Source organism: Rhododendron vialii, chromosome 5a (assembly GCF_030253575.1).
Source record: "Rhododendron vialii isolate Sample 1 chromosome 5a, ASM3025357v1".
Taxonomy (NCBI): Eukaryota; Viridiplantae; Streptophyta; class Magnoliopsida; order Ericales; family Ericaceae; genus Rhododendron; species Rhododendron vialii.
The window spans coordinates 27,054,964-27,070,749 of NC_080561.1; the positions used below are offsets into that span (position 1 = coordinate 27,054,964).

The 15,786-nt window shown below is 35.8% G+C and overlaps 2 protein-coding genes across 6 annotated transcripts in view; one reads left to right on the forward strand and one right to left on the reverse strand.

Moving 5' to 3' along the window:
- Positions 1-3,958: 3,958 nt before the first annotated feature.
- On the reverse strand, positions 3,959-6,769 carry LOC131325633 (universal stress protein A-like protein). The gene is made up of 4 exons (XM_058357975.1): positions 6,417-6,769; positions 5,581-5,687; positions 5,375-5,493; positions 3,959-4,242 (listed from the first exon to the last, which is right to left on the reverse strand). The coding sequence occupies exons 1-4, from the start codon at positions 6,592-6,594 to the stop codon at positions 4,146-4,148; spliced, it is 501 nt and encodes a 166-aa protein (XP_058213958.1). The 5' UTR covers positions 6,595-6,769; the 3' UTR covers positions 3,959-4,145.
- A 3,128-nt stretch (positions 6,770-9,897) lies between these two features.
- Positions 9,898-15,786, forward strand: part of LOC131325634 (dihydrolipoyl dehydrogenase 1, chloroplastic-like) — a 97,326-nt gene continuing 91,437 nt past the window's right edge. For all 5 annotated transcript variants that reach the window (XR_009199768.1, XR_009199769.1, XR_009199771.1 and 2 more), the window contains exons 1-4: positions 9,898-10,420; positions 12,758-12,904; positions 15,175-15,309; positions 15,463-15,568. Coding sequence is in view for 1 of the 5 variants with exons in the window: in XM_058357976.1 (XP_058213959.1) it covers positions 10,118-10,420; positions 12,758-12,904; positions 15,175-15,309; positions 15,463-15,568 (691 nt within the window). In the remaining 4 variants the exon portion in view is untranslated. The remainder of the gene's footprint in view (positions 10,421-12,757; positions 12,905-15,174; positions 15,310-15,462; positions 15,569-15,786) is intronic.

The window sequence follows — 15,786 nt, forward strand, 5'->3', positions numbered from 1 at the left end:
AGGAAGAGTTCGATCGAGAACTAGAGATAAAAATGAAAACCTAGAAAGATAGTATTTATTTAGTCTAACACATCCAGCTAGCCTTCCAGCAGCCTCTTATGTGATAAGTTGATAACTCATATCTCGTAGGAGAGAATCTAGGAGGATATCACCTCAAAACAAAACTGTTTCTGCAGAATAGATGGGAAGTTTACTAAAATGCATATATACTCACCCTAACAAAAATAAGAAAATTTCTGGTTTTTATAAGAAAGAAGATATTCTGTTAATTAATATTATAGAATAGTTAGTTTCCTTATCTGAAATTTCCTAAATAAAAGTTCCATTTCCATGGGATGCCAAAATTACGTAAACCACAATATGTGTATGCCAATATCTTATTTGAGTCAACATTGCATCCAACTTTTGATCCAAAATAAAAAAAACAATACAACCCCAACTCGATATTTCCGTTTCCGTTCTCTTAACTCCTATTTTAATGAAATCTAGTTAATATAGAAGCAGATTAAAAGTGTGGTTAATTATAAGACTCCATTTTGAGAAGGAAAAAAATGAAGAAAAAAACTAGAAGCGGAACAACGATTACATCTTCATGATAGTGCAGAGTGGGAATATTAGTCCAATATTACGGATCCCACACAAATGATTCGAGCCGTTCATTAAATATAAAATATTTTTTCGACGGTCTTTGCAAAAAAATCTACTCAATCCGATAACTATATGTGCTCAATTCAATCATCTAACTTTTTGAAATGTTCATGACAAGAGCTAGCGCATTAGTAGAATCCTTGGGTTTTGGGTTTGAACCCCACCAGGACACTTGAAGTTGAATTTTTTATGAAGATAAAAACTGCTACTTGAGTATTAAAAAAATAAAGGGACGAGGAATCGAATTAATGTGGGTATTTTAGCCGGGGCCTCCCAAGTTCCCAACCACGATTTTTAAACACGAAAATTGATCTAGAAAATATTTGACTCTTATACCTATTTGGGGACCATAATATTAGACTAAAAGCCGGAGACCTTAGGCAGCGGCCTGATAGGATTGTGCTCAAGGCCAACCCTGCTCGCACATACTTTTACAAGAGGAAGGACGTTTCTCCTAAAGCACATAGTAATTTTCCGTACAAGCCTCCAATCATTTTAAGTCAAATAATGCCATAGTAAAAAAAGGAACTAATTAAAGATTATTACGTAAAAAGGGACTCATTTTACTATAAGTCTAGGTGTACTTCTACTGATCACTCATCTCTGACATATGTGTGGAGCTCATCCCATAATTAAATGTGTGGAGCCGATACATATGTGATAGGGGAGTGGTAGCTCATTTATAGTTCACCAAAGACTCCAATCCAAATGAGAAGAAGAGAAGTAAAGTGACGCCTATCAAAAAAAAAAAGAGAAGTAGAGTGACAAGAATTCTGAAATAACGCGATTCGAACACAATACGACATGACAAAATGTCGTTGTGTTCAGCCCACTATAAATAGGTCAGTCATGTTCAGCCCACTACAAATAGGTCAGTCCTATTACTTGAAGTTACTTGCATATATCTCACAATCGTAAAACTTTGCTCTGTCATTTTCATTTTTTTTTTTACAAAAAAAAAAATTCTATTTTTTCTCCTTATATTTTAATTTCTCCAAAATATATTTGAAGCAATTTTGAAAAACTCACTAATCAACTTGATAAATTCCACTTACCCAAAAAAGAATATTTAGCCAAAGAAAACTTGATTAAATCCCTAATGCATATCGTACATAAATTTTATGAATCCGCACCGGTGTTCCTTTTTTTTTATTAAAGGGCGATAATTTTGTAACATAATAGAAAATCTATAATGAAAAAGGGCATTACAAAATCTAGGATAACTTCCATCTAAACACCAAGATCATCAACGAATGCAACATTTTTTAATGAGAATTGATATTCACATTCTTTTTTTTTGTGTTATGCATGCACACTCTCTCTCTTTTTGTTTTTTAGTGTTGAAAGTGGATAGTCTCTGAGCCATCCACTAACTAAGAGCATCTCCAACGGGAGATGTCAAATCTGATGTGGAGCTTGTAACGGTAATATTTGACACTAATTGATAAACCAACCCAGATGCCTTTTTTAGGCCAAATCCTACGTGGCTTTTTACATAGATGAAGGGGGAGGAAGCATGCCAACTTTGACTACCTATACATTGCCTGCCAAATTTTAAAAAATGACTATTTGTATTTTGACATAAGGGTTGGAAAGGGATAATTTGATGTCAAATAAATAGAATTTGACATACATAAGGGTTGAAGAGGAGGTTTTGATGTCAAATTGGAGATGCCAAAATGCCACATCAGTCTTCAAAAAAAATTTGACATCCCCAATTTGAAGTCAAGGGTTGGAGATGCTCTAACACACTAAACATCACACTAACACCCACTCATATATATATGCAAAAAAAAAAAAAGAAGAACGTAACGGAATAGGAATGTAATTCAAATTGGAGAAGGGGTGCCAATTGAGAGAATTAAGTGCCGTTTTTGGCAAATTCAAAATCCGCCCCTTATTAAGTGCTTGTTCGGATGGAAAACCCATTAATAGATTAGATTAATGATTTAGATTTGAGAATAATCAGCGGTTTGAATTTTGTGGATCTGAAATGAACCCCACAAAAAATTAATAAACCATTAATCTGGATTTAAATGTGCTCCGCCCACAAATTCTGAAAAAACTCTTATCGATATGGGATTGAGCTACTATTTTGCAGAGACTCATAAACAATTATTTTAAGAATGTTAAGCGGTTTGAGTCATCTTTGTTGGACCCGAAATGGACCCCATAAAGATCAAGAAATCATTAATCTAGAATTATAAGTGTTTTGCGCTTTGAATTCTGAAAAAACTGTTACTGATAGCGGATTGAGCAAATTTTTGATAGCGGATTGAGCAAATTTTTGCATGATTCCCCAATCCCTGTGATTCCATCTAACATATTCGATTAGGAATGATATTATCAAACTATGTAGGAATCTTATACCTCTCTTACTCCATGGTTATAATCTCGTATTCCTGTCTCAATCTATAAAAAAAAGAAATATCAATGCCAATAAATGTTTCCTATTATGATTACTGAAATAATTCAAATACTACAATGAAATTATTTCAGGTATTGAATTAATAAAATTAAATTCCTGATGTCCATATTATTCCTGATGTCCATATTATCATTCCTCTTCCTGATTGGAGAAATCCCCAACATGGGAATAGCGCTTTTGATGGGAACAAGAAAAAGGAAAAGGAAAAGGACACATTTGCAAAATAAAGTGATTTTCACACTTCCCAAATGGTTAACCGCACTTTCAAATAAGCCCGGCCCTAAAATTTTAAAGACCCCAGACGAGATATGAAAATGAGCCATCTCATGTTTTTCTATATAAATTAATTGTTCAATATGAGAAGCAAGATTGCCTCGTGGCTTGGTGGCATGTTGATTTGAGCATGTTTTCGGTATCTTAGATCGCAAGTCCGACTGTCAACGCCATCAATTTGAATGATTTTTTGCACAGTTTGAATGATTTTTTGCACATATTCCAAAAATTGCACAACTTTAAAAAATATACGCAAAAAAATGAGAAAATGTTTGACATACATAATATTTAGGGAAAATGACGGCTCAAGACGTGTTTTGATAATTAATACCCGCTAAGGGCATGCTGAGAACATTTGTTAATGCTGAAAATGTCGTTGGCATGTATTAATTATCAAAACATGTTCTTGGCCGTCATTTCCTAATATTTATCAAATTCTGATATTTTAGTGCCCAATAATTGGGCTCAAAACTGGAGAGGACGGTTGCCTGATGGGCCTACTATGCCTAGGGCCTATTATGCCTAGGGCCAGGGCTGCTCCCAAGGAGAGTGCGATTAATAATTTAGAGAGTATGAAAATCACCCTCATTTGCAAAAGAGACAGTAAAATTACTCTGTGCAGCAAATTGAAATGCAAAGTAAGAAATAAACTCTACAGAGTACATGTAGTCTACTCCACATCAAACACAAGCGTCTGTACAACACAGGAACAAGAATTGACGAAAATTTCCACAACAAACAAAACAGAGACGAAAAGGAAAACTGGAAAAAAAAAAAAAAAAAAGATGTTAGATTATTATGTGCTGGGAGCAGCTGATTTGGGCCTCTTCACAATCAAAACAGGGCACTTCACATTCTGTGCACAGTGGTTACTCACACTCCCCAGAAAAGCCCTGCCATTCAAATAAGAAAGGGGGGGAAAAATAAATATTAGGTTTTTTATTTATTTGGGAATTAACTTTATCATTTTCCTTATACCCGCCTGCACTATTTTTGTTCTTACCCATGAAAAAATGGAAATTTTACCTTTTTATGAGTTGAAAAAGTGTTGAAAAGTAACTAAAAATCAACGAAATTAAGAATTTTTGTACAATTTTACATGAATAGGTACATGAACCCCGCGTCAAAAAAGGGAGTGATAGAGCCGATATCTTGTTATATTATATAAATGGGAGAGTAAGGTGAAATTTGGACTACCTTAACTTATTTTATTATTTTGCGATTTGTTAGTGAACTTTGATTCTTCAGATTTGTTACAAGAAAATAAAAAGTATGAATGAAACTTGAAAAAAGTTCAAAAAAGACAAAAATAAATTTAGAAAGTTTTTCTGTTTTGAATTAATATTGGTTTAAGTGATTTTTTTAAAAGATTTTCATCATAATTTGTACCTTTTAATTTTCTTCTGTCAAGACGAATACTTAATTAAAAAAATACTTGATCGTAAAAATATCAAAATTCAAAAAAGACAAACAAAAACATTAGACCAAACTTAGAATGAATGAACTTGGATACAGCAAATAGGCAGATCAAACGGCGGAGACAGTATAGGACCAGTAGGGGCCTAAGCTTGCATTGCAATTTCCAATAATTTCACTTTTTTTTATTAACTCAGGTGTCCGGACCAGTTTTTGCACATCTCGATTAATTCTGGAGGACCAATTCCACCATTCACTTGTGGGGTCTGTTTGTGTGGCCGTTAATTTAATGGCCTTAGAATTAGTCGATGTGCGCACAAGTTGGTCTGAATATCAAGTTATCAAAAGGAAAAACAAGATAAGAAATTTCTAAGATCATGTTTAATAGTACCCCAACCGAGTGAAATTCCTGGTTACGCCACAGATCTATCTATGCTACCTAATAAGGGATTTATTTCCCTTCCATTGTTGTTGGTTTGTTGCTTCTCCTTCCTTTGTAGAGTTTTATCCTTCTTTGTGAAACTTTTCCATCCGTCTAGAGTTTGTTCTTAACAAAATTTGGATGAGTATCAACTAGTCAAAATGAAAAAAGTCAAAAGGTTGACCTACCTCTTGATCATGCCATAGCCGTGGCTTCCCATCACCACCATATCGACGCCCAACTTCTCCGCCGTCTTACAGATCACGTCCCTCGGATCTCCACACTCCACCCTCGGCTCCACCTTAACCTGCAACGCAAGCGCACACAAAATCACTACAATTTTTACGTGACCAATTTACCCTTCGCAAACTCGTAAAATCGCGAATGTACCCACATCGTAAACCTCCTTGCAAAGCTTCTTCGCCTTCTCCATCACTGACTCAGCCACCTCGTTGCCGTACTTCTCCATGGACGCTATTACATCCGTCGAGAACAAGTACCCTGAAAATCAAACACAATTACCACATTTGACGAATAACAAGTGCATGTAACTTCGTTCACCCTCACCTTTTAACTTTAACATTTAAGTGAGTTACATTGCAGGTATTATCTCTTTTTTTGAACCGCTAAGAAAACTTCATTAATTTTAAAGATCAAAAGATGAAATCAGTACAATAAGGAAAAATATGCATTGATCGAAAAGTATCCTCCTACTAATATTGCTACTCGCAAAAGCTTAATTAACCTATTTGCAGGTCCTGTCTCGATGACCAAAATATTCATTTTCTAAGAATTGTTCTATTAAAAGAGACTTTCTATACAACAACTTAGCTAAAGCAAATACATCAACAAATTCCCAAATTCAATCCTATCAAATCTAGTTCCAATTTTTTGTCAAGTATATATTCAACTAAGCTGAATTTATAGATAGTCTCATGACAGATCAATTCCTATTTTCGGACTGTTTTCGCAGTATGTCCTAAAAGCAATTGGTATTAGAGATGGTTTCAATTAACAGTGTTGCACTAACTAAAAGTATTTATTATTTTTTGAATTAAAGATTTGTATTGTGCGAGGATGACATGTATTTAAAAAATAAAAACTTTAGCGAAATGGATCCTAAACATTCAAGTCTATTTTTATGGTGGTTACAAGAAGTGCTATTATGTTACCAAATCCATGGGCACCCGGAGCGCAACACCTACAATAGAAACGATTCTTAGAAATTACCTGTTCCGTCCATGGCAGGGTAGAGGGGTGGAGGTTGTTTGGAGTAGAGGAGGATGAGGGTATCTTTGGAATTTTCAGCGACTATGTTCTTCAGGCACCATGAGAGGGCGTAGCTGCTCTCTTCGCCTTCATCCACGGCCACCAGGACCTTGCGCTCTTTCGCTTCACTGCCAGCCATTTGATTCGAAATCTGATCGGTCGGACGGTTGCAAAAGCTTGAAAAGAAGGATAAAGCCTTTTGGTTTGCGATGTTCCATTGAAGGTGGATTTTATATAGTGAAATCACTGATGATATGGATGGAATTAGAGTTGGCGATGGTAGGCTGGGCTAGCTAAGCTTCATAAGGTGGAATCTGTTGGCGGTTTGTCGGTATCAGTAAGTCTATTGACACAGACTTTTGAACACAGAAGTGCACAGATTATTGTGTGAGATTTACTGTGGGTCCCATGAAAACGATTTGAACCATACATTAAATACAAAATATTTTTTCAAGGGTTTCCGCAAAAATACAGCTCAATCCGATACCTAGAAGTACTAGATTCAACCATCTAACTTTTCATTGTCCTAAAATCTGAATAAAAACTTAGATGATTCGATCGAGCAATTATAGGTATCGAAATTAGCTTATTTCTTGCGAAGACCCTTGAAAAAATGTATTACAATTAATGAACGGCTCAAATTATTTGTGTAGAATCCGTAATAATTAGCCCCACGCTGAATCTATGCACACAATCTATGTATATGTGCTGTGTGAGTAGCAGCGTTCGGGTCATTGTTGTGTTTTAAAAAACCGGGGCTTCCGTTTGTCTGTTTTCAGTACGTCTATAGTTTATCCACAACCCGGTTTTGTTTTGGCCCGCACTTGGTTTTCACACAAATTATTTTATTAAGAGTGAGCTTTTCCCAAGGAAAGCAGCTCCTCTCCGTGGGGTTGTATCCTGCCCAATTTCTTTCACCCAGTCGAGTCTAGATTCAACCATTTGTAGAACCTTCCCAGCTTACAACAATGATCAAAACCGTTTACTTTTTAGAGCTCGTCGAAAATATCAACCACACAATAAATCACGTTGATTGGATATCGTTTGATATAATCTCGAAATGTATTAAGTTTGTACGAAAAAAATGTGCAAGACTGATTGCAACACATTAGACACAATTATCTGAAAATCAATGCATTTCGAAATCATATCAAACGATATACGATCAATGTCATTTTTGGTATAATCAATGTTCTCAACGAGTTTTAAAAAATAAACAGTTTCGATCATTATTGTGGACCCGGAAAGGGCCCACAAATAGTCCAACAGTGGACCGGACCGGTTGAAAGTGAAACCCAAGATTGGACGGATGCTCTCCCCTCTCTGTGTGCATGAAAAGGATTGGACCGTCCAGTTTTTAAAGTTTTTGGACTCACACTAGGTGTGGGCCCATTTTGATAATCGAAACTGTTCACATTTTAGATCTCATCCCACATACTGACCATGTCAAAACTCAAGTTGATCGGATACCGGTTGATATGATTTCAAAATGCATTTTATTAAGAGATAAATGAGTTGAATGGGTTTTGATCCAATGTTGTAAACTCCCTTTTTTTATTTTCAAGATAAATGCTTTTTGAAACCATATTCACCGGCATTCAATCAACTTGATTTTTGGTATAGTCAATGTGCTCAATGAGGCCTAAAATGAACAACTTGATCATTAAAATGGATCCAGAAATATCCCGAAAAGGGGGCCAAAACTGGAACATACAGTCGATGAAATGGATTGCAGAGGATCTGGATGTGTTTCCTTAAGTTTTTAGTCTGCTATGCTTTTTAGTAGGAGTACTATTTTTTATTTTTTTGTAATTTTTTGTTCGTTGAATTTTTTTTGAATTAATCACTTGATTACGATGAGGAGAATCGAAAAAGTATGAAAATTAGTCTCAAGGTGATATTATAGAAAAAAATATCTGCTGTTGCATCTTTAGTGATTTTTTTATTTTTTGCTTCTATTTATAGTTTTTAACATTTTAGATTCTCGTCTCTGAGACTCTTCTAGTATTGATCATTCACTCTATAGCTCTTGTTGCTACACTGTTTGTTATCTCTATCCCTTCAATTATAATTCTAAAGAACCCTCAACAGTACGGATTAACTATAATAAGGCCCCCGTTCCCGAAAGAGAAATAAGTATTTATTTTTTAAGAATACAATTTCAAGCTCAAAAATTATGTGTTTATGCAAATAATTTTTCTATCAATATAGATCTTGTTTGATAGATCTCATTGAGATCTCTTATACGGTGCAAAAAAAATTGAAAAATTATTTTCATTTACATTATTTTTGAGTTTGAAAATATGAAATAAATACTTATTTTGTAAGAAGGTGTTCTGGAACGGAGCTTAAGTTTTTTATTCCAATTTAAAAGATAAAAAGAAGTTCAGAAACAAAAAATAGGAAGGAGAAAAAAGAAGTTGCATAACAAAGAAGGAAACTGATTTTCGCGCTCCACTTTTTACTGATGGCACTTCATTTTTAACACACCATCCGTAAAAAATAGAGCGCAAAATTCAAAATCCAACAAAGTAATGCCTAATGGGGTCTACTAATAAAGGTCTAGTCGAACTGGGGTTGGGCCTTCATATCAGTGAGCTCGTCCCCGCCCTTTTACCCATGCCCAACTATCTCACGGCTCATAAATGAGACCCAACCCATAAAAAATAATAATAATAATAATAAAATAAAATCCTTGAAGACTTCGGCAAATTACGGATTGCTTCCTCACGCTTGAGAAATTGCAAAATACCCTTTATCTCTTTTGTCGTGATGCACTCACTAGAAAATTTGACAAAATTTGTATGACATTATCAAATCCTTATTACTCCTTTTGTCCCAATTTAATAGCCCTTTTCAGAGTTCGTGTCACTTTTTAATTGATTATACATTATAATTTATAAATTTTTATGTGATTTTCAAAATATTGTATTATTATAGAACTAATTAAAATCTATCAAACAAAATTCATATTGGATATAAAATTCATTACCAATTTAAAGATATAACTAATTTTTTTATCCAGTTAGAATAGAACGATGAACTATTAAATTGAGACGGAATAAGTATCACAGTGGTTAAGTTCACATGCTACAAAAGGACATTTTGATCCATTGTGATTAGGATTTGATGATATCAGACAAATTCCGTCAAATTTTATAGCCGCTACATCATGACAATGGAGTAGTTTGTTATGAGAGAGGGCATATTTTGTTATTTCTCAAATGTAAGGTGGCAATCTATGATATTTAGATGCCTTGGTGGTGGTTTTAGTAATTTCCCCAAAAACAAATAAATAAATAAAAACAGCATTGGTACTTTTGTTTTTTCAACATTTTTTATAGCAGGTTAGTAGAGTATTAGAGTTAACATCGAAAGTTTTTGAAGGCTATTAAAGTTTCAATCCGTGAGACTCGAGCCCTGATCACCACTGGAAGTATTTGAACAACTAACTTACTATTAGTACAGTAGTAGAAAAAATTGGCAGAAGTTCGTTGATCAAATCATCAAACAGTTCACAAGTCACACTCTCTTCGTTACCTCCGCCCCTCCTTCCATCCCAACGGACCTCTCGAAGCTCTCTCTCCTCACTTCAAAATCCCCTCTTCTCTATCCTCCTCAAACAATCTCATTCCAAAACCCTGACCTCTCTCTCACTAAAAATGCAATCCTCAATCTCTCTTTCTCTCTCCTCGGCTTCCCCCACCGCCAGATCCCACCCCCGTTCCTTCGTCGCCAGCAACGGCTCGCTCGTACCTCGGTCTCTCCGCTTCTGCGGCCTCAGACGGGAAGTTTATAATCTCCAGTCTTCCAATTCATCTCGGCTTGCTGCGGCATGGCCGTCGAACAGGGTGACGGCCTCATTGTCGAGCAATGGCGCTCCGTCGACGGAATTCGACTACGATTTGGTAATTATCGGGGCCGGCGTCGGCGGCCACGGCGCTGCACTGCACGCGGTTGAGAAGGTATGAATGATGCGATCTAATTATGATTCGTAATTTTAAGTTGATCCTTTGAACCAAAAAAATGTTACTCTCTACCATCCGTGCCTAAGTAAGTGTCTGGCCTGCAAATCTAGGCATTCAAAAAGATTTTTTTTTTCACAAATCAATAGATTGATATAGATATCAATGAGTTTTTTAAGTTGCGACAAAATTATGAATTTTGTTAATCCAAAAAATGCATCAATCGGTTTGCGGACCGGACAGATTTATTTAGGGACGGATACAGTAATCTGTTGGGTTAATTCAAGTTTCGTTGCAAGAATATATGTGAATTTTATTTGCTTGGCTTTGATTGGCTGCTATGAAGTTAACTTTTGCTTGTTACTGATCTTTTTTACATTTTAGTTTATTTCCTTTTAGCTAGGAATAGGAAAAGAGACAAAATATGAGTCAACTTTGATAAAAATTCACTAGAAAGTTTTGTTTTTTCGTAATTTATATATGAAAGTGCAAATCTTTTTTTTTTTTTTTTTTACAGTCAATAAATCGGAAGGAAAAAAGGAAACTAATCAGAAGAGTGAAAATATACTCCATGGCCTAATTCTTTTCTGAAGTTTTGGTAGTATTTTGTGTGGATTATTAATTCATGTTGACAAGATGATCTAAAAGTAAAAACTTATGACCCTAACTTAAAAGATTACTGAACAAAGCAAATAGATTTTTCAGATTCTTTTTGGCCTTTCCAATTTTTTTTTCCAGTTTGATCTATATTTATTGGATTTTATGATTTCTTGTCATAACCTATAAATAGTCCAAAAAATTATTCATGCAAATTTAATAAAACTTAAAATTTAAAAAGTTAGGCATTAATTTTTTTTTTTTCCAGTTTGATTTGGAAATGAAGCTTGATTTAATGAGTGTACTTTGTTGGAAACAACTAAATAGGACCGCAAACGAGCTGAGCCAAGTTTTAGAATGTTCAAGTACATTTGTTTAGTTCTTAGCGAACTCGAGCTCGAAACCAATGAAAATTTGACGAGCCGCGTTGGCCTATGCTTGATTCGAGCTCGAGCTTGTTCACGAGCCTTGACACGTCAAATAAATAATATATTTATGCTCGCATGCAGGTCTAATATTTTTGATTTGTACATAAATAAGGTCATAAATATATGAAACTATTAAAAAATGTACATATATAAGTTTATAGTAGTTAGAAGTTTATTCAAATACTTGTTAGAAAATTTTCATTATGTCCATTTACAAGTTTATTTGTATACGAGTATGAAATGTTCACTGTATATAAATATTCCAGATCCATAAGCCTAACTGAGCCGAATACATTGAGCTCATTTATTAAACGAGTCTAAAATTGAGGCTCAAATTTGGTTTGTTTAATGTAGGAGTCGAACTCAAACAAGCCTTTACTGAGTCGAGCCTCGAACAATTTGCGTACGGCTTGGTTCATTTGTAGCCCTTGCACTACGTTAGGCATTGTCCTCGTACAGAATCTTTAAGCTTAAAACCAGCCAATGAGTATTGTGACAGTTTCTGAATCAATTTTGAGCAAATGTATGTGATCTTGCACGACATAAGCAGAATATGGAGTTTTTTTTCCCCTGTTCTTCTTTTGTTTCTAAACCAAATTGGTGTGTGAGAATCGGTCCCCAATCTTGATTATTGGGAGGTTGAGCAATTTTATGTAAAACATCTCAATTGTGTGTTTTCAGAATGCAAATGCATAACCCACTGGTAACACAGACAGTCTACAACATCAAGAATTTGGGAGTTGATCATGTTTTGTTCTGTTTGTTTGTAGCTGACCTCTTACATGAGCTAAGATGGAGAAAACTGAAAACTCCTCAATTTGCTCAAACATGTTCTGATTTGCATTGACTCAAAATTAAGCAATACAGAACATCTAGTACTAGATATTAGCCAGGTAGTCTTTTCGTGTTGAACTCCAAAAAACTAAGACTCTACTGCTTGTTGGTCTATTCTAAATCTTTTCTTAGAAGATGTTTATTCTAAATCTTTTCTTAGCAGGTGTTTCAAACTTACCTGTTTTGTTGCACTTATCTGTGTTCTGTTTTGGGATAAGTGAACATTTACCTGTTTCTTATTAATATTTTCGTCCAGTGTGCATGATGTATATAATTGCAGATTTAATTGCATGTATATAATATCAGTGGTATATCAAAATAAAACTTTGCCAATAGAGCTATCTTTTGAGAAAAGGAAACGATAGGTACTATATGTTGCCTACATAAGGCGACTGGGTGAATGAATTCCTGTATTATTTCTCTAACTTATGTTCTTGTCAGAATTGACATAACTTTTTTAATAAACTGACCTCTGCAGGGCCTAAAAACTGCCATCATTGAGGGGGATGTGATTGGAGGAACATGTGTAAATCGTGGTTGTGTTCCTTCCAAGGCCCTCCTTGCTGTAAGTGGCCGCATGCGGGAGCTTCAGAATGAACACCACATGAAGGCGTTTGGTTTACAGGTGAAGTAAAGCCCCTAATCTCTTGTTCTTACGATGCTTGAAGCATTTTTACTCTTGTTCGTATTCCATGTCATTTCCTTATTGCATAGCTCTACTTTGGTTTTCCTCCTTGTAGTTTTGTTTCAGTTACCGTTTTGATGATGAAATCCCTTTTTTTGCTTTGTCAAAACACTGATCAAGTTTGCAGTTGCTTGTGTTGAGTGTCAAACACCCTCGCTCGTTAAATGGTTTCCAGTCAAAATGTGGTAAATGACACCATGTTGCAGCAGATGGTCTACGGTAGCTGCTAAAACTCGGTGCACATTAATGGGTTTATTTTCTTTTTGACAAAGTGCGCAATTGTGCTTCGCCGGCCAAAAAATTGCTTTTGTTTTACCTGGAAAGTTAGAGAAACTCATCTCCATTTTCAATCCTCATGCAATCCTAAGCCATTACTACTTAGTTGAAGCACACTCACACTTAGTTCTCACAAATGCACCAATAATACCTACCGGAGTATGTTTAAAACACCACGATTTATTATTGTTTTAGATTGGCTACCACGAGTAATTATTGCTCAGTGATCAGTGGATAATCACTGGGTAGGAGAGTTGCCTACACATTAACCACACAAATCATGATGATGGAGGTAGTGGATGACTTTCATCTGAAAGAGGGATGTTGAATCTCAAATTCACAGCCATCGATTTTTCTATGCTTGACGAGGCAGAACATGAAAACCTAATTCATGTAATGACCCAATTGTTTAAGATTCATGTCTTATGCTTTCTTTCACACCAAATTCATACAACACAATTGCTTCAAAACGATAATAATCATCACGCCGGTAACTGAATGCATTTTCAAGAGATGCAGACTGTAAGAGCATGAACACCAGCTTAGCTAAAAGAGCATTTTAGGTATTTTACCTAAGCAAAAACCCAAAATGGGCACTGAGTAAAGAGCAAGCCATTTTCCCTTTTTGAAAAATGCTCGGTACTTATACAGTTATACAGAGGTCCTATTCACAAGGTATCCATTAAAATACTGTTTATTTTCTCTCTCCTCCCTACCACTCCCTCAATCTCTCTTGTCCTTCCTCGCTGATGTACTGCGACTCCCTCATACACACTCCACTACATCTCTCTCTCTCTCTTGAACTCAGAATGGACAACTAGAACCAGGTCCTTCTTCCACTGCCCAAAGGAGATCGAGAAGACCGAGAGCATCCCCGACAGTTGCACCAGAGACAGGCGGCAGGTTTGAGGAGGAGACAGAGGAGCCGTCGTCGATCGGGTCGGGTTGGTGGGATTTGGGATTTAGGTCTTTGAGTTCGGAGTTCAGTTCTGATTGTCGTTGATCGGTTCTGATTGTCGTTGATCGAGTTTGGTGGTGGGTCGAGGATCTGGTCGTTGTGGATTGAGGATTGACGACGGCGGTGGCGGTGGTTGAGGTTCTCGGAGGAGTATTATATCTTATTTAATGGGAATAGAGAAATAGTAGAGAAACTGGTGTAGTGCGAGACAGCGAGAGGAAAATAAGGGTAGGTAAAGTAAAAAAGGTACTTTTTGGGTAGGTATTTCACCTATTGTTGGTGTACATGCTCTAAATCTGTTACATGAAGTGGATGTGTAGTTCAGTTGAATGTTAACATGATAAATTGGATCAAACATTTCTAGAAATTTGTATGATTATTGTGTAACTGAGGAATTTCTTCACTATATTCCTAAGCAACCCCTTGGAACATCAGCGGTGAAGGTTATCCTCTGTGTTCGTGATCATTGTGGATAAAAAATTCATGTTTCTTTGAATGTGGTTTTATATGACGTAGTAATCAACTGCACTTAGTGCTTAAGCTTGTTGGGTAGACCAGTACAAACAAATCTATTAAAAGTACTCATTGCTTCTTCACTAGACATAGTCATAGCTTAAACCCTCTCCTTTCTACAGTAGCAACATTTTACCTGAGCATAAGATTTCGTAGAGATTAATTATCTGGTAGACGTCTTATTACAACTTTAGAAAACCTGAAAATCCATTGTCTATGTGTTTCTCCAGTTTTAGTAACTCTTGAAGTTTCTAAAGATGTATACTGCTATTCTGTGAGCACCCCTTCTCCAATTATTTTGTGATCTATTTTCTCATGTGGTTCTTACATGTTCAGATCCCCAATCACTTTAGAATTTCCCTCGCTGAAGCTTGAAGTCGTGTGCGCTAGTCTGGCAATTGATTACATACCATGTAGCTTATCACTCGAGTTAAATTTATGCTGTTTTTTAACTTGATGACAGGTTGCAGCTGCTGGCTATGACAGACAGGCAGTTGCTGATCATGCTAGTAATCTTGCCTTGAAGATCCGAAGTAACTTGACCAATTCTCTAAAAGCTCTTGGTGTTGACATATTGACTGGTGTTGGTACAATTTTGGTATGTTGGATTTTCTGGCAGTTCACTTTATTGGAAAGGTGCTAGAAATTCCGTAGAATTAGTTTTATTCAATTTACAGCTATCATGTGACCACTAGAGCTTGAAAGGAGTACTCCCTATCACTCATTGTTTATCTTCCATGGATACATTCAGGGTCCACAAAAAGTGAAATATGGGACGGACAATGTTATAACAGCAAAAGACGTGATCATTGCTACTGGTTCTGTACCCTTCGTCCCTAAGGGAATTGAAGTTGATGGTAAGTTATTATTTCTTTGACCATCTACTATCAGCAGTTCAGTTCTAGAGAAAACAATGTTCAAACTTGTAAAATAGTTCTGGGAGGTAACACATTCTTCAACTCTCTCTCTCTCTCTCTTAACGAATTGTAAACTACTGTAGAAAAGTATGGTATTGCTGTCATAATATAGTGTATTTTCATTTCTTTGGCAATCACATTCGAATGCATAGGTGGAT

Excerpts from the sequence above, each read along its gene's own strand:
- LOC131325633 (XM_058357975.1), bottom strand. The coding sequence starts at position 6,594 with ATGGCTGGCAGTGAAGCGAAAGAGCGCAAGGTCCTGGTGGCCGTGGAT. Across the intron at positions 5,688-6,416 it reads CCCTGCCATGGACGGAACAG|GGTACTTGTTCTCGACGGAT; the intron begins GTAATTTCTAAG and ends TTTGATTTTCAG. Across the intron at positions 4,243-5,374 it reads GGCTATGGCATGATCAAGAG|GGCTTTTCTGGGGAGTGTGA; the intron begins GTAGGTCAACCT and ends TTTGAATGGCAG.